The sequence below is a fragment of the Calonectris borealis genome, chromosome 1, assembly GCF_964195595.1.
Source record: "Calonectris borealis chromosome 1, bCalBor7.hap1.2, whole genome shotgun sequence".
NCBI lineage: Eukaryota > Metazoa > Chordata > Aves > Procellariiformes > Procellariidae > Calonectris > Calonectris borealis.
In genome coordinates this window covers 132,405,280-132,427,396 of record NC_134312.1, presented here as the reverse complement: position 1 = coordinate 132,427,396, position 22,117 = coordinate 132,405,280, and the positions used below count along the sequence as shown (strand labels likewise).

Below are 22,117 nucleotides of genomic sequence, written 5' to 3'. Positions count from 1 at the left end.
ATTACAATCCAAAGTAAGATCAGCCTTTCTACTGTGTCTGGGGAACTGTTCACTGGACACTGGACTGTTGAGACAGGTTTTTCCTGACAACTGGAGCAGCATTTTTCCTGGGAGAACCCCCTTGTGTGATTTGTTTTTCCTTGCAACTCACGTACACGTGCCTCTAGGATGAAGGTAGGTTTTCCATCCCACTGCCTCATGTCCTCTCCGTGGTCATGCAGGTAAAACCACAGGGTGCCCCATGGTGTGTACTTTCTATATCCTCTCTCTTGAGCAGAAAAATGTTGACTCCTGATGGCTGAGATACTCGTCTGTACAGTAGGTGGAGAATAGGATATATCCTCTTTGAGTTGTTGGACCTCCTGGGACAGTTTCTCCACAGCCGAGACAAGGGAGGAGGAGAGAGTTTCTTTGTATTCCCAGAGTCTGCTAACCACCTCATCCACCGTTGGTGCTTCTTCCTCTTTCCAGCACAGTACTGCCAACTAACTGGCATATGATGCTGGTGTGCTCCATATCAACTTCCGCCACATGGGTCGTGTGCACTGGACTTCATCTGGATCTTTAGGCATTTGGTCGCTGTTCAGGTCATCATAAATCACTTCCAGCATGCCTAGTTCTCTCAGGTACTGGATACCTCTCTCCACAGTGGTCCACTTGCTTGGGTGGCATATAACATCTTCCTTGAAGGGATACCTTTCCTTCACGCCTGACAGCAGTCACCTCCAGAGGCTGAGGACCTGTGTCCCTTTTCCAATTGCTTTGTCAACGCCCCCTTCCCTAGAAAGGGATTCCGGCTGTTTGGCTTCCTTCCCCTCTAATTCCAGGCTACTGGCCCCGTTATCCCAGCATTGGAGCAGCCAGGTAACTATGCTTGCCTGGACGACGGCTGAAATCTTTCCACATATCTCACAGCTCACCCAGGGATAGGGATTGGATGGTTTCCGTCTCATTTATGAGTTCTTCCTCTTCCTCCTCCCCTCCTTGTGATGGCCCTGGTTTTCCATCATCTCTTTCTAAATGACCTGACTTCTGCTTCAAAGATTTCTTCTTCTGTACAGGGGCGATGGATACCAGCAAGGGTTGGTCCTCTGGTTCAGCTGTAGTACCTGCTGCTGGGGTTTGGGTAGCTGCAGTGCCTGTCGTGAGGGTTGGAGTAACTGTAGTGACTGTCGCAGGGATTGGAGAAGCCACAGTGCCTGTTGTGGGGGTTTGAGTAGCCACTGTGTCTGTTGCCGGGGTTGATCTCTGGACAGTATTCCTGAACAGTTGTTTAACCCTAAACAGGACCTGAACTGCATTCGGGAGACATAGCAATATGAACATGCTTGTTTGAACATCCCAAGGATATTCAAAATTCTCAGGGAATATTGTGGATGTCTTCATGAAGAGGATAAAAGAAAAAGGAGTTTTTGAAGATACGGAAGGGAAGATGAACAAGTGGGAGAAAGTGTCCCATCCTGTCTCCCCACTAAATTCATCCTCTGAGGTGAAGACGTAAGAAGTGTAATTATTAGTAGTTTCCAAAAGATAGCTCCCGAAGAACAGGAATGACGGCAGTGCTGAGTACAGGCTCGTGACCACTAATTTTATCATAACATAAACCAGTGTCACACAGTATAGCAAAGCAATGACCTTAATCCATTTCCCAGAGATGACCAACCCCACATAAAAACTGATAATCAGCAGTATAGACAGCCAGTAATGTGCTACATACCAAAACTGCAAGAACAGATCCAACAACTCTGAGAGCAAATAAACCAACATTGTGAACATCGAGTACTAAACTGATATAATGAATGCTTATAACAAATTTGTTTTAACCCGTTCGGGTCAGATGTGTCATTATCTCAACCCTTTGAGCCCCACGTTGGGTGCCAAAAAGGACTGTCGCGGTTTAACCTGGCAGGCAGCCAAATACCACACAGCTGCTTGCTCACTCCCCCTGCAGCCCCCTCCCCTCCCCCCCAGGGGGATGGGGAGAGAATCGGAAGGGTAAGAGTGAGAAACTCGTGGGTTGAGATAAAGGCAGTTTAATAGAACAGAAAAGGGAAAATTAGAATATACAAAATGAGTGATGCACAATGCAATTGTTCACCACCTGCGCTGACTGATAACCAAGTAGCAATTGCTACTTCCTGGATCATGCCTACCCTTCATATACTGAGCATGATGTCACATGGTATGGAATACTCCATTAGCCAGCTGGGCTAGCTGTCCTGGCTGTGCTCCCTCCCAATTCTTGTTTTGTTTCGTTTTTTTTTTTTTCTTGAGCTGAATGTCCTTGACTAGGAGGGCACTTAGCAACAACTGAAAACATCAGTGTGTTATCAACATTCTTCTCATACTAAATCCAGAACACAGCACTAGAAGAAATTTAACTCTATCCCAGCTGAAACCAGGACTCACCTCATGGACAGGTGAACAGTAGATGACTATTTCCATCTGCTGCCCCTTTTTTAAGCCTCATGCCATGCATGATTTGCTGACTTCTGTGTGTAAGTCAACATGATGAGGTTGATTCTCACAGGTGCAAATTGATTGAAAGGAATAATTTTAGCACAGATTTTTGCTTCCTGCTGTTTTCTGCTTTCACAGAGCTGGCAAAGACAAAATAAAGGATTCTTCCTGTGTGTGGGGTGTTTCTGACAGGAGACTTCCAAACTTAATACTCAGGAGGTGTGTGTTGCTGAAGCCATTTTTTTTCATTTGCATCTGTTAACATGTCATGCAAAAGCCAGCTTCTTTGTCCTGGGGAGTGATGAAAGCAGGGGCTTTGGGGTGTGCTGGGAGGGAGTCCTTTTGTTCTTGTGAGGCGTGGGTTTATTTTGTAGTCATTGTTGAAGGCAAAGGATCAGTTTAGGCAGTTCTTCTCATTCTGAACTGTTAGTTGAGCCTGTGATATTTCTGTGGAAACTTCTCTGGATAGTGTTTCAAATGCTAGTGTGCTCTCTGCACTCGTTTGCCATGCAGGCAGATGCTTTTAACCAGGACAAAAGGAGTACAATTCTTAAGTTTTCAAGTTTTAAGATTGCCATGCAGGAGTTGATGACTGAATGATAACCAGTTAATTATCATGTACTGCTCCATACTCTCATGTATGGGGGAGAGGAGGAGCTAGTAGGATGAGGCTGTTGGCTTTCTATAAACTGTGGTGACTTTTGTCTCTTCCTTTTTTATTATTATTTCTCCATTTGTTTTAGTGCCTAAAGGAAATCTAGGATGTGAAATACAGGCACTAGAGCCTGAAGTTTCTTCTCGGCTCTGGATTTTAAAATTTGTGAACATTTTGCTCACTAAGCATTTCTGCAGCACACCCCTAATTCTGGAGTTTTTTCATGATTAAGGTTGAGATACAATATTGGCATTGGAAAAATACATCAGATTAGTCCATGAAAGAGGAACCCCAAGCCTGGCTACTGCATTTCCAATAAGGGGTGGTGGAGGGAGGCAGGCACTGTGAATGGCCTGACTTGACTCTGTGCCAGAGCAGTCAGGTGTGCTGCTGCTCTCCTCTTGAACTGCCTCTGGGACCTCACCTGGCTAGAAATGAATCTTTTTTCTCAGGTGTGTTCTCTTCATCAGTTGTGCCTGACCTCCTCCCACCTTGTCTCTGCATATTTCCTTTTCTTGTGAGGTTTTTGAAGAATTGGAGTTGACATGTGTGAGAATTCCAGACTTGCACAACACAATGACTTAGTATATTGAAATTATTAATTTAAATAGCTCTGAACTGAAACAATATGCCATTCAGATTGCTGTTTACTATTAACATATTCTGCATTTTGGCTCCTAATGTACACTAACTCTTTAATGTATTCTTAATGAAGCAGTTCACTTAATTTTTTTTATCTTTCTCTATCAAAAGTGTAGCTACCAAGGGAAAAACACATCAGAGATGCAGAAGCATATATAAGTGCTTTGATGTGTCCTATTGTTTTGGTTTGTATTACATTCTCACTTGCTAGAGGAAATGGTTCAAAATCAGGGTAAGAAAAATTTGAAGTCAGAAATGGGGTGAATATTTTCAAATGATAGCTAATCTGTTCCTATAGCTTACTAAGATTTTGTCAATCCTCTGGTATGAGGAGGTCTTAAACCAGAATATTTTTAGAGATGGTCTGGCTCAATAGCAGATTACTGAGCTCAATGTTGGAGTATCTGGGTGAAACTAGCCAGTGTTATGCATGAGGCCAGACTGGATGCTTACAGTAACTCTGGACTTTGAGCTGTGCTCATGTTCACAGATCACTGTCAAATAATGGTTTCTTCACTGTTAAAATTTCAGAGGAATGACTGCAACTGCTGCAAATCATCTCTTCAAGTGTGCTGGGATTGCAAAACTGTCTGGCTTAAATGGGCATTAACTCTCTTGAAAAATATGTATCTCTCAAATCTTATACACAGTGGTCTTTTTTCTGTTCTCTAGAGTTGAAACTCTGGGCCTTTTCATTCCTTCTGGCAAATAATTATCAAATACTTAGAACAGTATTTCATGCTTGGTAACCAGAGTTTTTCCTTTGTTCCTGAATAGCAAAAAAAAAAAAAAACAAAACCTCCTTGAATTAACATTTTGATGTAGATTCAAAGGTGTTCATACTGTTCTAATCACCACTGTTGTTTTCGCTTATCAATGCTTGATATAGCATATCTGAGCTTGGAGTGAGGTGGTGGCAAGTGGATTTGGGTAAGAGATCCTGAGATTGCTGAAACTTCCTGATGCCTTCAAGCAACCACTGATGCCTCAAATGTTTTAAAAAGGAATCTCCAACTTTGGAGAATTAATTAGCCCTCCAAGGCAAATCTTGTGTGGTATAACCAAAAGGAGACCTGATGAAAGAGCATGTTGTTGTTTTAATTTCCTAAAGTTAATCGCATAATAGGAAGAACTCAATCAAGCTTGTGCCTGGCTGCTTAGCAAAGAAATCTGCTGCTGAATGATGAGCAGCTTGTGAGGGATTAGTATGTTCGTGGAGCAGAAAAATATCAGTGATGATTTGTCCTGCAGTCTCTGCCAAGATGCACCTAGCAGGAGTCCTTGAAGCTGTTGAAAGCAGATAGGCTAAATGTGGTATGAGCACTTCAGTTCTTCCAGAGTCTGTTCTCCATTTTACTACTTCAATATCATGCAGGAGCTGCAAAAGAGAAATGGTCTGGGGGTTAGTTGCATACTAGTTCAGTTCATGCTAATTTGCTGGCCTGGAAGGATATGGTATGCATTATTAAACTGAGTTCTTGTTTAATGTTGTGGTAGTGGTGACATGAGAAATAAGTAAGGGAAGGAAATGAGCATGGGTTTTTGTCCTGGTTTTGGCTGGGATGGAGTTGATTTTCTTCCTATTAACTGGTATAGTGCTGTGTTTTGGATGTAGTGTGAGAATAATGTTGATGACACGCTGATGTTTTGGTTGTTGCTAGGTATTGTTTACGCTAGTCAAGGACTTTTCATCTTCCCATGCCCTGCCAGGTGTGCAGGGGGCTGGGAGGGAGTGTGGCCAGGACGGCTGGCCCAGCTGGCCAATGGGCTATTACATACCATATGATGTCATGCTCAGCATATAAGGCTGGGTGAAGAAGAAGGAGGGGGGGCATTCGGAGTGATGGCGTTTGTCTTCCCAAGTAACGGTTACGCGTGATGGAGCCCTGCTTTCCTGGCGATGGCTGAACACCTGCCTGCCGGTGGGAAGTAGGGAATGAATTCCTTGTTTTGCTTTGCTTGCGTGCGCGGCTTTTGCTTTCCCTATTAAACTGTCTTTATCTCAGCCCACGAGTTTTCTCACTTTTACCCTTCTGATTCTCTCCCCCATCCCACCCGGCGGGGGGGTGAGTGAGCGGCTGCATGGTGCTCAGTGGCTGGCTGGGGTTAAACCATGACAGTTTTGTAAAAGATGAGGGAGAGGGGGCAAGGAAGCAAATGCCAAGTAAGAAGAGGGGACCACATGTCAGATGTGACAAAAAATCTTTGTGAATGTACTGGCTTTGGAGCAGCTGCTCCTATCTTCCCCCAAAAAGAGTGCCGATGCATGCCAGAAGCTGCAAGTTTAAAATGAGCAGTGTAATGTCCCTTTCCCAGTGCAAAGCTGCAGAGACTACAACCAGTTTAAGAACTGTAGTTCTAATAATGGCCCCATTTCTTTTATGCTTTTAATGTCCTAAATGGTTTGATTGTTGGCCCACTTATTGCTACTATAACCATGGTTACTGGGCAGATAAACTGTGTACTCTGAGCCTTAATTACTGCCTGTGCCATGGTGGTACCTGACTGATGCTGAATAGGAGGTATAAAAACTTAACTGGTACAAATGATGCAGATTTTGACAGGAGGGTAGGGAAGGAAAAAAGCTTCATAGTAGTCGTGGACTGTGTGTGGGGTGTTTCATCAATGAGGGTAAAAATCACCAATAGTGCCCTGACTGAGAAGAGGCCAGCAGTTAAATCATTCATTGTTGTCCAACAGAACTTATTTTTCTTTGGTTCTATTTCCCCATAATTTGCAACATGGGGAGTTAGAGTGAGGTGTAGAATGTGAAAAGTAAATATTTATCTCAGAACATGCATTCAAGATCAGATAGTATGAGCAGTAAGAAGCAGGGCCTTTCCACTTCTAATAAATATCCTTGGCAAGATATTGGGGAATTGGCTTGCTCTTGACTTTGTGTTGAGGAATATTAAAGTGAATGCTTCATCTGTTATTTCAGTCTGTCTGGTTAAAACATACAGGGATAATTGAGTCCAGGCTTTACAGGTGGGCAAACATAGGTTTCAAGTAATCAGGTTTTCAGCTTAGTCTGCTGTGGAGTTGTGTAGAGATAATACATGAGCTGAACTTTGTGATTTACTTAGTATAGACTTTTTTTGTTCATTTGTTTGAAGCTTCTACAAATCGGTAACATCCTGGAAACTATTGCTAATTACATCTGTAGGCTACACTTACTGGTTTCCAAGGTATGCGCATTTTGGGGCAGGGAGTAAAACAAAATAATTACCTTGGGAATAACTCTTTAATAAGTCGGGGCAGGGGGAACAATGTGTCAGTGCTGAAGCATTTGGTTATAAACCATGCCTCCATAATGTGGCTGTGCCAGGTGATTTCTCTGATAGAGACTCTAAATCCTGACACTATTGACATATTGCATGACTGTAGTGGCTTAGTTTTCTGTTTGTGAAGCAAAAATGGTACTTGCCTGACTAGGACAGCCTGTAGGTTAATATTTTGTTAGGTCTTCTCACTGACACTTACTGGTATGACAGCCTTTCCAGTGTTGTTCCTGTTCTGGTAAGTGCAGTTTTACCAGAATCCTCCACTAACTTGCCTTGCCAATTCTAAATTCAACTGACAAAACTTGCAACGTGTTTTTGAGACACTTGTTTGAATGGAATGTCCAAAGTAGTTGTAATGACGATTTAAAAAAAAAAAACAAACCCAAACACAAAACTAATGTGTACAGCAAACCTGAGGCTTCTGAAATCAGCATGTTCTGACTGAAGAAATACCTTTATGGACAAATCATCAGCTTGCTTTTGAAGATAATTACCAGAGTAACTTCAGTTATTTCTAAGTGAATTTGTGTGTGTTCTTCTGAGCTAGAGGTCTTTTCCGTAGCATCATGAAGATTTCAATTGGAGGCCTGCTCTGTCCTGGATGTTAGAAAAAGGATGTTTCTGTACAGCAGAGTGGATAGGATAGTTTGCCCTGTCTAGTTTTCAGTGCCTTTGAAAAAATGTTGAGCTGTAGGACAAGGAGACTACTAAGTTTCTTGACAGTGCTGTGGTTTCTTTCCGGGATTATTGTTTGTGTGTTCAAGTGATTTAAAAAGTAATTACGTGAGTAAGGACTTGCCTGGATTGTTATACAGTAGGTGACTAATAGTAGCCATAATAAAAGTACTCTTATTACATCCATTGTAGATAAACACTTTTGCTCAGGGGTAAAAACTGATTTAAAAGAAAATTGTTTGGATCCCCTTACACTGAGGAATATCTCGGGGGGGGGGGGGGGGGGGGGGGGGAGGGGTGTGGGTGGAAGAGAAGGTATATGAAAGCTGTTGTTCAGATGGAACTCAAAGACTAAGTACTCCAGGCTGCCAGCAAAAACTGTTCAGCTTTTAAAAAAAGGCAGAGCTGACTTGAGTGGAAAACCCTTACTGATTTTTTTTTCTCTCTTAATCTTGCAGCTGATTGCAATGCCGTTCTTAAAGCTCTACAGCCCATTTTTCAGGAGCAGGGAATGACAGAAACAGTTCATAACTGGGAAGACCATGGTTATTTAGCAACCTACATAAAAAAAAATGGCAGGTGAGTGGATTTTCTTTTTCTTCCTATAGATGATGTCCCCTCTGTCCTCCCTTACAGATATTTATTTCTTGCTGTATTGGATCTCCTTGTGGGGAAAGGCAAACTATTCTTTTACCAGCCTTGTGTATGAAGCAACTAAAAGCAGAATACTGTTGATAATCTTGTCTATGTCATCTTGCAGTTTGGATATCAGGACAGTTGAATTGGTCAGTCTGGGCTGTATTGATGCAGTAACATTGTATGGTGTCTTGGTTTCAGGGCTAGTCCTTCCAGATGCAGGACAGCTCAAGTCACTTAAATGTATTTGTAATTCTTCTGACAACTGAATATGTCTAAATATGTTCAAGTCTAACCTTAGCATGTGAATAATGAAAACTTTCTGTCCCTGTCTTCTTGTATGACATTTTAAACACTTTGTTATACACTTCAAATTCTCAAGCAGCTACTGAAGTAACTAACAGCATGACAAAGGTGATTGGTGTCATCAGTGACACCTGCATAAGCAGAATGTGCTAGGATAAACTGGTAAGCAAAATCACATTCACTTTATTTCCTGAAGCTGCTTTACAGTGTCAGGGTTAGTTAATTACAGTATATGTTTCTGGCCTATTTATTAGTAACTACTACTATCTTACTGCACTTCATTGATTCCAGTTATTCAATTATTTGTTCTTGACATCCATTGTGGCAGTCACTGCTTTTGTTCTTTTTGAAATCTACTTACTTCAGCCTTCTTCAAGATTGGAGTTAAGCTAAATAAGCTTTAATTTGTTGGCTGTCTTCTACTCCTGGGTGTCCTGTTAAGTAGCTCATTTGGCCATACTCCTAACATATGAGAATTGCCTAAGGATTTTTAAGCTCTCTCTGTAATGAGAGAGAGAACACCAATATCTCTAGAAGGAAAATCGGATCCTAAGCGGGTGTGTTGCCTGCTGGAGTTTGTGTCTCTGTATGTTTACTGTGTGTGAACGTATTTGTATGTACAGGTCTATATGTATTTTATACATAAAAGTAGTGTAGACCAACTATGCTGGTAAACTTGGGGCCTGACTTAAGGTAACAAGTAAGCTGGCATGAGTCTAGTCCTATGTTTATATCTTTCCCAGTCATGCTCCATGAAGTTCTTAGTATATTTCAGATAACTTTTCAAATGTGACGCTGGCTTTTTCTGATCAAATTTGTATTTTATATTTGATGTGCCTAGAAAAACCTGTTACTTGTCTTGTTTCTGTACAGTCTTTCTTATTCTGTCTTTAGTTACATATGCTTTTATATTCTTCCTGAATAATTTGATCAAGATTCCACTTCTGGATAACCTTTTGTTTCTGAGGTCAGTGAAAAGATAGCCAAGTTGGTAATTTACTACTCTGGTGCTATCATTCCTCAGTATTGGGTTAAGCTTGTATTTAGTTCTCCTAAAAAGATAATATCAAGGATACATAAAGTGAACTATTAAAAGGTAAAATATCTAAAAGTAAAAAGGACTTCAAAGATGTAAGGTTGGCTCTCTTTGATTACGTAGCCTCATTTTGCTTTTGTGCGTTGCCTTGAGTTTGAAAGTGACATGAGATGTGAATTCTCAAACTGGCTTTCCCCTTTGCAATCTCATCTGATCATTCCCGTTAAGAAGACTGCCTCTTCTAAAGGAGCAGTTTCCAGGGTTAAATTACCTGTCTTTTGACATGTTCCAGGAACTTTCTAGAAAACAGTCTTCTGTTGTATAACTTTTCCAGGAGATGACTACTGATGTCTAGAAGCATCTCTGAGTAAGGTCCTTATAAAACTCTGAATTTTAAAGCATCTAACCTGATTTCTCTTACTACACTGTCAGCTGAAAATACTTGTTGCTGGAAATCCCACTGTCTTCCTCAAGTGCTAGAGTATAATACTAATAAATGTTTGAAGTGGGGAAAAAAGAGGATGTAAATGTTGACATGTCTGTGTAGGAGAGATGAGGAGGAATTCATGGGAAAGACAAATAAGTGCACTGGTGTACAGTGCGCTTGTGGTAACAGAAGAAAGTTGGTCAAGTTGCCAGTTTCCGTGGTAAAGCAGAGCCACTGTAGGGATATCCTTGTCGCTCTGAGTATAGGCTTGGGAATTCAATATATTGGAGAACTATGAATAAATAAAATTATCTCCAGTCAGTTTTTTTGATGCTTTTCAGAATTCAAGTAGATAGCATGGTAGGGGGAATTGGGGAGAACAGGGTGCTGTTTTCTGAAAGCTGTGTGTAGTAGATGAGCTTCAGCAATTGCTAAGCATTCATACTGATTTCTAAATGGGTTCTTTTCTGTGTGTTTTACTGTTGTTGTTCTTCTGCCTTCCAACACCATGACACTTTAAATCATCCAGCTTTTCACTATACTGCTAAATACAACTTCAGCTTTTGCACCAGAGGATAGTTCACAGTATTCTTACTGCTGTGAGAAGATGAAGATGAGGAGGTGGGCCTAGTGACCTTGCTGCAGGAAAAGAAGGGAGGGTCTGTTATGTTGGGTCTTGGTTCTGCATACCTCTTGCCACTGTTTACTGGGCTAAGTAAAATTGCTGGGGAGTATGGGCAATCACTCAGACATCTATACTGCTGCAGACTGCCAGCTTGCTTCCTGGATTTCTTCTTTAGGGCTACATCAGCAGTTTGTCAGCTGGCAGGGTCTTGGGGTGGCTTGTTCCAGAGTCCTCTCCCAAAAGGCAGTGTCAGTGAGGCTACACAGTTTGGGCTGCTTCTGCTCTCACACAGTTGTGTCAAGTAATCAAGTAGCCTTACTTTTCTCACATACTACCCTCATGCCATCCTCCAGGGCATGCAATGCGTATGGTCAGCTTGATGAGGTAAGTTACTTCCCTGGTGACTGCAGCAGAAAGTGTAACTTCAGATGCTTTCATATGGCAGTTGGTGAGTTGAGGGAGAAACCTCACTGTCTTGGGGCCACAGGAATACCATGGAAGCCACAGGGAGAGCTGGGGCTAAGTGGTGTAAGCATGGATGTGGCCTGCTGGTCCTCAGGGGATGTTCAGCTCCTTGAGCCCTCCAGGCTGAATGCAACAAGTTTAGTCAAGTTCTCATCTGTTTAATAGCATCATATGCTAGACATCTCTTAGACTAGTGCTGTTCATCTTTTTAACTCACAGCGAGAAATGTAGAGAATACTGGGTTTCAGGAAAAAATGTGGACCTAAAGATGCTCTAAATACTGAGGCATTCAAGTAAGACACAAATGGGCTCTCTACTACTGCAGCACCATTTTTTGCCTTTCCTGGTTTCTGTAGGCTGATTGACTTCCTCTGTCACTTTCATTTGACATGTTGGTTTTTATTGGTCAGGCGTAGAAGTCTCCCCATCTCCCTGTAAACATGCAGGTGCTGCAGCCTTGCTTTCCTTGTTCCCCCATGTGTATCATGCTTCACTGTCTGCCTCACTAATCCAACTGTGAATGGGTTCCCCAACAGAAATGTTAACTGTCAAAGTTTTAGTTGAGTTTGGTATTAATATTAAATAACTGTTGTCAGCTTAATGTTAAATTGTGTACGAGTGTTGTCAGTTCAAAATTACATTTGCTAATGAAGACTCTTAATCCTTATGAAATAAGTTCTCAAAGTTCTAATGTAATACAGGTCTGGAAATAGTTGAGCCTCTAAGAGAAGCTATCCAGGAGAGCATCGTAATCACAATAAGGAATTGCAGTTTGTGATACTGCCTCAAAACTGAAGAATGAAGAACAAGAGTGCATGGAAGAGCTCATTATTAAGAGGAGATTGTTCACTTTGCAAGTGGCTGTTTTTTCTGGTGAAGTGTTAAATGTAAATTAATAAAGAATGGTTATTGCTTTCTCTTGGTATATTCATTGCCATCTGAACTCCAGTGCATACTGGATTTATCTTCCCTGGAAATTACTCACTTTAGCTGGACAACTTACTGTCTGTAGTGGTGTTGGTTGAAGTACTTTGCTGTGCTTTGCCAGCCCCATTAAACACAGTAGCATGTGCAGGAGAACTTTCTGTGAGTTTTGGAACTTCAGCAGTTTTGTTTTCTTGAGTTTTCAGATCACTTAAACTGCACATACTTTTTTAAGGCAGCCTTAAACAGTGTATTTCTCTTAATGTCAGTTGATGTAGTTTCAGTTAATTGAAACAAATAAGGGTGTAAACACGTAAAAAACAATAGACTGGACAGTTAAAAAACCTGCAAACCAGAAACAAACATTTCATGAGTGGTAAGAATGAACTGGTGAACATACAGAGGATTTGATACTAATTAAATAGGCTTTATTTTAATACTAGCAATTTTATGTCTGCGTTTTATTTTAGAGACCTAAAAGATCATAAGATTTTTATGCTAATTAAAGAAAGTATCTGACACAACTAGGAAGAAATCAGCCAGGGCATGCAGACTTTTCCTCTTCCTTCCCTGCAAAACTGTACCTCTGGAAATGAAGTAGTTCGTAGTGAAAAGCAGAAAAAAAAAATTGTGATAGAGAGTAGGTATGTCATGAGCAGTTTCCTGTAAGGATGGCTGGGTGTTACTGGGTACAAAAGTTCCCCAGGATGAAAGATGCATGAGTTAGTGCTGTATGTGAGTAGGGGGTTTGTGAGTATGCACATACAAACATTTTTAACCAGCCAAAGGTGACTGAAGATGCACAGCTGATTTAACAAGCTGGGTACTAATCGCAGGAAAAAAATGTTTGAGATGAGATAGTAATATGTTGCTAAGCAGTGTCTGCACTCTAAAGTCTGCAGAGATGACCCCTGTAGCCTGCAGGGTGCCTGTTCTACAGGTTGTTGAATTGTGGGCACTGCTGTTGACAAAACTTTGTCTCTGACAAAGATACCGTGTGAACAGCCCCGTGGAGGGCTGCGGTTGTTAAACGAATTGGAGCTGATTTGGGGATTAAGCTGTGCTTTCTTGTTGTTATTACCAAAGCAACAGATCCCGCTTCTCCTTTGTCTGAAGCTAAGGAAGCAACAGTCACATGTGGCAACTCCACCTGGTCCATTTGCTTTGTGATTTACTCTGACAAAGGACCTAATTGAGGGAAGTTCAGCTGAAAACGTTTACTAATGGGGTTGTCAACACAAGGCTCTAGAGCTGGGCAGGAAATGGCTTGCTTGAGCCACTCAAGTCCCTGTCTATAGTGGTGGGGATGGGTATACTTCTGTGCTTTGCTAGCCCCCTTACCCAAACGCTGGTTGGGGAACAGTAGCATATGCAGGAGAGGAGCTCTGTCTCTGAGTTTTGGGGCCCCAGCAGTCTTGTTTTTCTGAGCTGTGTGTTTTCAGATCACTTCCAGAATGTTTTCAGGGTCACCTTAAGCAGCATGCTTCTACTGAAGTGTCACTTATCTAGCTTAGAACGGACAGGTAAAAATGTTAGGAATACGAAGTCTTTGTCTCATTAAATGCGTATGGTACTTTGTACAGAGTCATAGGGCCTGGTATTTCTTGACAGATTTAAAAAAAGTTATTAAATAAACCTAGGGTAAGGAGAAAATCATTAAAGCTAATCTTTGGAAATTGTTGATTATCTTCCCAACTAATACTATATTTTAATAGCATCACTGCTTGTGAGCAAGTACTTTTCTGTTACATACTGTGTACAGCTACCAGGGTTTTTCTTGTTGTTCATGCATCCATGCTCCCTCTTTTGTCATGTTCCACCTGAAAGTTCTTTAAAAAACCACAAAACCTGAAACTTAGAGTTTCTACACTTTTTTCTACAGTAGAAGACTGTCTTTTTAGAAAAGCTTTGACCTCCCCTGTATGCACATCCATTTTTAGCTTCTGTTCTGTGTCTGAATTCTTGTTTAGAGAAGTGTAATCCTACTGGCATTTGATTTACCTAGTTGAAGTTGGTTTGTATGTCACTGGGATGATGATGAATGTTAACACTATGAAGGGAGGGGTGAGTGTTTTTACTTTTTTCTTTTCTGTGTTAGTCTTTTTCTAACACCTCTACATGCTAGTCAGCATATTTTAAAAGGAACAAGATGAACATTCCTCAGCTCTTTGTTTCAGGCTAAAATGCTGTAGTTCATTCATGGACTTACCCAGAGTGCAAAAATGGGCTGAAGAATTGGAAGCAGTTGCTAGGAATCAGAAACAATTTAGAACTGTGGTAGCTTTCAATTGGTGTAACTTCCTTATTTTGTAAAAAGAGAACAGGAATAATGGTGTAGTGAAAAACTGTGGTTGCTTTATTCCTTAAGGTCCCTTAAGTACTCTAATTAAGATGAAGAGCACTTTAAAAAAGAGAGTATGCTTTATTGAAACAATGTCGTGGCGCGCTTTTTTTTGTTTTGGGATTTCCCAGTGTAAACAGGTTTTCATTTCCTCCTTCATTATGAGTAATTTGACAGGTGATGTTTTTATTGGCAAACTATTTTTCATATACTTGAACTATTTTATCTATACTGTAGTGACTCAAAGTTAGTCTGTCAGCAGAGAAAAGCTTTGATGGGTGAAGAGGGGTTTGTAGGTACCTGTCTATCTATCTGTTGTCTGGGCATGGTGGTGGTGGGAAATCTTTTCTCAAAGACGTGGGCCTACAATGTTTCTTACTCCTCAGTACAGGTGACTAAGGTAGGATGCACGTTTTGGTTTAGAATGTGTTGATCTCCCTGCTTCTGTTTCTTTTTAAGTAAAGAGGATGCTCGTCCAAAACCTTTCTCCGTGTCAAACAAAAACCTTTCTCTGTGTCAAACAGTTACTTTTTGATTTGTGCAATTGGGATTTATTTCTTAACATCTGATATTTTCTGTTGTTCAGGTGGCAAGATGCAGCAGTCAAGACAAGATGCTGCACTCAATAGAATTGTTTCTGTAGTTGAGACTGGTTTGCATGCAAGCACAAAAAGCTTGAGTACTGCCCTAGAAGAGATGGCAGGTCTGCAGGTGCAGCAACAAGTGGGGGCTTGTTACAGTGATGGCTGCTTTTCACATGCAGATTTTGTTGCCTAATGGAAAGGAGAGCATCCCTCCTCACTGAGCTTTTTTTTTTCACTGCTTTTATGAAAATGCATATGAGCATACACCAAAGGTGTGTCAGGTGTTTTATTTTGAAAACAGGAATGAAATTTTTCAGGAAGACAAGATGCAGGAGGGGAACCTTTTGAAGAAAACTTCATTTTTTGTTTTTTTTTCCCCTCATTTGGATTGTAAAGTAATCTTTACTATATTTTCATAGGTAGAAAATGGAAATTGTATTATCATGGTTCTTAAAAACCCTTCTCCAAATATTAAAAAAGCTGCTGCTCCTGAAAACCTGCATTCACATGCATTCTGCCAAGTAGACAAGTGTAAAGTAACAAAAGCCAGCATAGCCTTTGCTCTCTGCTGATTGAAGCTAGTAAGTCTTTTGAGGGTTCGGCCTTGGCCTGCTGCTATTGCCTTAATGCTGCTAGACTGGTTGATTTTCTGAATGTACACTTGTACTGTTTGCTGTGTTTTTAAATTTTGACAAGCATTTTAGCTTATTTTGGGTGTTCACTTTCAACCAAGTGACTTTTAACCAAGGTATAACCAACCCAGATCTGTATTGGCTTCTTTGAGAATTTTGAATTTAATTCAAGGTTGTTCACCATAAATTAACTGTCTGAGACTATCACCCAGACACTCAGAACTTGAATTTTTGTCCCACTACGCTGCTTAAGCCTGGTGCCTATCATCTCTCTCTCCCCTGCCGCAGGTGTCAGGACCCTGCTATTTCTGTAGAGGTAACAATTTACAAAATGAATAATGGTTCTGCAGCGTTACTGTCTCTGTATTCTAATGCTATCATATCAGTTATAAGTCTGAAGTTGTGTGGTTGTGCTTTTCAGAGCAACCCTCCTCTCTGCTTTTCCTTGCCTCCCACCCAAAAAAAGACCCCAAAGCAAAGGCAGTAACATCCCCTACTGAGGAAGTATTTCATGCAGTCACATGTGGGCAAGTGAAGACAATGTCAGCTGTCAAATCTTATGACAGCTATGTGATTCTTGTAGGAAAGGAATTTAAAAGAGAACTCAAGTCATGGGACAATCGATCTGTTGCTTATTTGCGTCAATAGCAACCCCTGGAATATGGGAATAAACTGATAAAAAGTTCTTCTAACAGTGCAGATATTTCTGGCACTGTGCCAGATTTCAGAGAACTTAATAACAGCGCTGTCTAACAAACTGCAAATACTCATTTCTGTCTGTAGTGCCGCAGCTCTGAGGGCCTGGAGCAGGTCTATGGACTTCACCAGAAATGTCCCTTTTCACTGTGAATGGTTGCGTCCAAAACCTGCTGGAGTGACCAGTGTGCTTCTATCTAGTGAGCTCTGCTCTTTAATCTTTCTCTCCTTTAAAAAAAAAAATTATCTCCTGGGAGTCTTGCGATGAAAGCTGTTTGTTCTTATGCCGACTATTTTTTTCCTCTCATGTTAGGCACATTATTAGAAAATAAAGCCCTGCTGACATGAAAGTCATACAAACAGAGTCCCGGTAGGGTTTTCTCCAGAGCTGTCCTTTGCAGTAGCCGTTCCCTCTATACTGAGTACCAAGAGACTCTAGCAGACGCAGGCAACTATTTTGAGTCCCTTTGGTTCAAGGGGTTGTAAGTTCACAGAGAAGTGTTTAAAAACTCTGAAGCCCTATAGAGACTGGGGCAGGGAGGGAGGAGGAGTGTGGGTGTCCTGCCCTCTCTTTTTTTATTGTTTAATGATCCTACTTGTGTCTTAGTGGTACTGATGGGAACATCAACCTAAGCTGTAAGATGTTGTGCAAAGTATGAAGTGGCCCACGTATCAAAAGCACCGAACTGTGTCAGTCACCAGTGAGTAGGGCGCAGCATCCTAAAACATGCAGCTAAAGTGTTTACCTGCCGAAGTTCAGAATAGCTTCCTCTGCTTTGCTTTGGTTTTGGCAGTACAGTAGAGTGAGTTTGCTGGTTCTCCCGAAACGCTTTCTTATATAGCTTGTATGAGACAAGCAAAAAGCTGCCTTAGAAATGTCTTCAATACTGAAAACACTCTTATTCTTCTAATTAGCTCATAAACTTGGTCTCTTAAGGGGTAGCACTCTATCTGGTAGTTTAAAAAAAAAAAAGAAAAAAAGAAAAAAGCATCTTTGTTTACTCCTTGACTATTTTCTGTTCATCCTTTCATCAGGGTAAAATAGTGTGTTTTATTTTATGCAGGAGTAATTTCCTGGTGCGGGGTGGAATGCATATTTTAAGGCTATTCTGTGGTTTTGCTTAATGGCCATTGGGAGTACAGATGTTTTATGGTCCCTAATCAAAAACAGGTGTCAGGAGGACACCTGGTGGGCAATCGCTGAGATGTAGGGAGGCTTGCTAAAAGGTTGTGACAATTGGCAGGTCCTTGGGAGGGGGAAACACAGTGGGCATGTGCATATTGTATAGAAATGTCTTTCCTCCTGAAGGCAAGACCTGCGTGTAAAGTCTTCAGGAAAGCCCGAGCCCTGAAGGCTCATCTTTTGAAGAGAAGTGGGTGACACTCTGGTTGCTCTGTCAACTGTAAACGCATCGCAGTCTCAGATCACTGCTGTCCAAAACCAGAGTGTTTTTATTCTTGAATCATTTCAGTCAGTTTCATCATTTGATCATTTTACAGTTACCAAAAATTATAATCTTCAGATAACACTTACAGAAGATACAGGATTTTCTCTCTGACTGCAGCTAAGGCTGTTTGCTGGCCAAAATTCCTACCACTGTGGGAGAGGTGGTCTTCATATTGAGGCTGATAGTTTAGGAAAAGAGCTCTGGAAGGGACAAAAAAAGGTGGGAGTGGTGGGGAGATGGAAGGTCACCTAAACTTTTTGTCTTAACAAGGGTTGGTTTGTGCTTTGCCTTTGAGGCTGAGTGGGGTGATAAGAGCAGACAAGCAAAGAAAGGGGCATTCAGAGAACTGTATACAGCTTTACCTAGGGTTTCTCTGTGTTGTACTAATGAACTTCCATCCCTGAATACCCTTCTTTCTATGCTCTGCTGTTCCTGTTCCCATCCCCTCCTCTGCTCTCTTCTTTCAGTGTATGCTTCCCCTCCCTTCCTTTACGTAATCCCCTTGTAGCCTTTCTGTTTCTTTTTGTCTTCTCCCCTCCCCAGTATGGAAAGGATATTGCCTCTGCTACTCTGTTTTTATTTTCTTGTGTCCTTCCCCATAGTCCTTATCTTTGATTTTGTTTGTTGCAAGTTCTTGAAGGTCTTCTATTTGTCTACCCAACACCTAGCATGGTGAAGCCTTGCTCTTTGGTTTTTAAATGCTCCTGTAATAACTACAATATGTAGTAGGAGTTTTGGCTGTCTTGCATCTGTATTCATCAAGGAGTTTGCTGCTGTAATTTCTTTGCCAGTCAAAACCATGGTTTGCTCCAGGACACTTACTGTTTCTCACTTACAAATTTTTATTCAGCTTTGAATGTGAACACTGTCTCTGTGAATAGTTGCTATAAAGTTTAAAAACAAAAACCACACACACAAAAAACAAAAACCACACACACAAAAAAACCCCCAAAACAACAAAAAAAACCCAACCAAACAAAAAAACCACGATAAAAAAACCCAAGAAGTGAGAAGAAAGATGTAGGGGAAGGAAAGTGTCCAGCTGTTTTCTTGAGGCTTGATTTCAATTAAAAAACAAAACCAAACAAAATCAACACAACATACCTGTTCAAGCAGTCCTTATTTAAAAAGCTGAGACTAATAGGCAATATATTTTCCCCTCGTACCGTAGTTGTTCTGGTTTAAACACCCTATTTTGCTGCCTTGCTGCCTGCTGATTTTTAGTTATGTGGTGACTGCAACTTTCTCTTTGCTGCTTAGTGACTTGCAGAGGAAGACCGGAGCTGCTACTGCCAACACTTACAGGTGGCTGGAAAAAGAAACGTGCATGCTGAATTTCATATAACTAGTTTCAGACTTTCTTTCCTCGCTCACTCTGATTTTTGATAATAAAATCGTCATCACTGTCTCTCTCTTTATTTTGTAGTTTTGCCAATTTGAGAATTCACCCTCATGGATTAGTGTTGGTGGATCTGCAGAGCTACAATGACCATACGAAAGGAAGAGAGGAAGTCAATCAGGTATGAGTGATGCTTATCTTACTAGGCTTGCCAGACTGCATGGGAGCCCCTTCTTTTCTTCAGGTCTCTCAAAGTATATCTTGGTAAAAGATTTTGGAATATCAAAGTTAGTTCAAACCTGAATGCTTACAGATTAGGAGGAGTAGTAATATCTATTGTAGTTGCATAGACATATGAGTGCGCACATGCACACACACTCTCTCTCTTTTGCGTGTCCTGGGCCTCGTGTTCTTTGCTGTAAAAGTTGTAAAGACATAGCAGCCTTGGTTAGGGCTCGGGTCTCTTCAGGCACCCAGGGCAGTGAGGGAGAAGTGATGCTCAAGCCGCAACCTGGTGTATTAGTGTATGACTTTTTTTCCTTCTCTAGTGTGAGAGATGGGGAGCCTCTATACTCAAACTTCTTCCCCATGGAGAAAAATAATTTCATCTTCCCTAATATGAAGGCTCCAGAAATTGGATATTGCAGGGGAACAGGCCACTGATTTGGCAGGAATGAAACCTTACAGGGTTCTTGTGTTCCCTCTTTGGCTGTGCCCGAAAGGTCTGGCTATGTTATCCTGGAGGACAGCTAAACACAGTGGTGACAGCTGCTACAATATGCACATTCTTGCCAGTAACGAGGCTAAGGCGACCAGCTAGTTACTCATAGGCTTCTAATGTTACACTTCAAAGCCTTTCAGTGCAGGTGCTACTTTTTATTGCCTTCCAAGTAGCCTAATTTAAGAGATATTTTACATTAAGTGATTACCTATAAATTCCACCTCTCTTGTTTGCTATTTTTTCAGCTTCTAAACAAAGTAGAAGAAAGAATGAAAGAATTGTTTCATGGTAATATAAAAAGGGTGAAACGGTAAGTTCATACATCTACTTCTGTATGTGGCTTGTCTGCATAGTTGCTAAAGGTAATAAGAAAATTATGCTTTGCTGTATTGCAGTGAATAGCGTGGAGTATGAATTTATGCATGTGTGTTTTCCCCAATATTTTAAAATTGTTTTATTGCAGAATTGAAGATACTGTGAGGTTTGTCATTTTGTTAAGCTTCATCTTCAGTATAGTTACTTGGGGCAAGGATTATTTCTTTAATTTGCTGCAATGGTTGCATGAAATGGAGGGAGAAAATGCAACCAGGAAGCAAGAGCAGACTGCTCTGGAAGGGCTGGGGAACCAAAGGTGGCAGGGTGATAGGCCAGGGCATGAACTGTACTCTCCGAGCCACATCCCACAGCTCGTGGACAAGCTGAGCAGGGCTGGTGATAGTGAACAGGGTCAGCCCCAGCCCTGTGACTGCCAGCCTGGGCTGTTGGCAGACTGCTGGCTGAGGCAGCTCCGAGACCAAGCTGGGTGTCGAGGATCAGCGAAAGACTTGGGCACACATGGGCAGAGCTGCAGCGTAGCTTGGGCAGGGACCAGGGGCGAGGGCTGGAGCTAAAATGAAGTTCAAGCCCATGGAGGAGGCCTTGCCCCCAACAAGGTTTCCTGCAGCTCTTTCTCTCACAGCTCTGCCCCTGCTGCATCTCATGTGCTGGCCTTGGGCACATGTGGCAAAAACCCCGGAGGAACCTGTGTGCTTAGGGCCCTGCCAAGAAGGTAGAAACATTTCGTGGCAAATTTTTTTAATGTAACTGATAACTGAAGGAGGGAGGCTTTGCAAGCCTTCTGGCACTTTGGTTTACTTAAATACAAGATTATATATTTAACTGTAGGGATGCTAATTGTGGTTCGTTGCCTGCTGCGGAAACAGCGTGCACGCTGGAGTTCCCCAGGGGTCTGGAAGGACAGAGCTCATGTTGGTCTCTTCCTGGCGGCTGTCTGGCAGTGACTGGCACCTCAAAGCCAGGGAGCACTTACTGCAGGCATGCGCTTGCTTGGAAGGTGCACCGGATGCTTTAAAGAACGTAGTCAGAAGTGGAAATTGTTTAAGAAAAGTAAAAAGCAGCGTAAAATCAACAAGATTCAGTAAAGCCAAGGAGCAAACTACAAAAATGGGAAAACAGCTAAGCAGTGCTATAGCAGAAAATAACCTGAAGGCTATATGAGACCACGAGTAAAGTGGTAGTGATTTGAAAAGTGATGTTATACCTTGAATATTGTTTTTTGTGTTTAACAGTCGTATGTAAAACACAGAGGTAGTTATCTTGCTTTATCTTGTCCTGGTAAAGCCTCACCTGGCACACAGTGTGCAAATGTAGATACCTTGTGTACGTTTCTATGGGGGAGCAGCTCTCTCTTTGAGGGTATTTTAATACTAAAATATGATATTGGGAGTTTGTGGAATCCCTATGATAGGAACTTGTTAAAAATGGGTCAGGAAAAAGTCTGCCTGAAGTGATCTAGGTTAATTTGGTTACCTTAGTACAGGAAGATGAACCTCATTAGAACACTGGATGTGGCATGGATCTTGTCACACACCCCTCAAATTTTTTCTTCTTTTTTTTTTTAAATTTGCTTTGCACCCTTCTGGTGTTAGCTTGACACATGCAGCTCCACTAGAATTAATGCTTCTGGAAAAGTTGTTTGTGCCTTTTTGTTGTCTTGACATAATGAATAGATGCTCTTGCTCTCACCGTGTGCTGCCATCTTGAGGCATACTGAGGGTAGAAAGTATTTCTGAAATGTTCATTGAGAATCACTAGTGCATTTAGAAGAAGCTTGTCTGTGTCTGGTATTCTGCTACACCCTCCTGTGGAAAAAAACCCCTTAACTCTCTGAAATGTCTGTGGGAAATCTGATGAACTCTGCCTGCACATTTTGCTTAAAATG

The 22,117-nt window shown here is 41.5% G+C and overlaps 1 protein-coding gene across 2 annotated transcripts in view; it reads left to right on the top strand.

The window, feature by feature from the left end:
• Nucleotides 1–22,117, top strand: part of SMS (spermine synthase) — a 56,500-nt gene that overhangs the window by 13,778 nt on the left and 20,605 nt on the right. For both annotated transcript variants that reach the window (XM_075175051.1, XM_075175043.1), the window contains exons 2-4: nucleotides 8,175–8,295; nucleotides 19,263–19,356; nucleotides 20,142–20,206. In XM_075175051.1, the coding sequence (XP_075031152.1) occupies nucleotides 8,175–8,295; nucleotides 19,263–19,356; nucleotides 20,142–20,206 (280 nt within the window). The remainder of the gene's footprint in view (nucleotides 1–8,174; nucleotides 8,296–19,262; nucleotides 19,357–20,141; nucleotides 20,207–22,117) is intronic.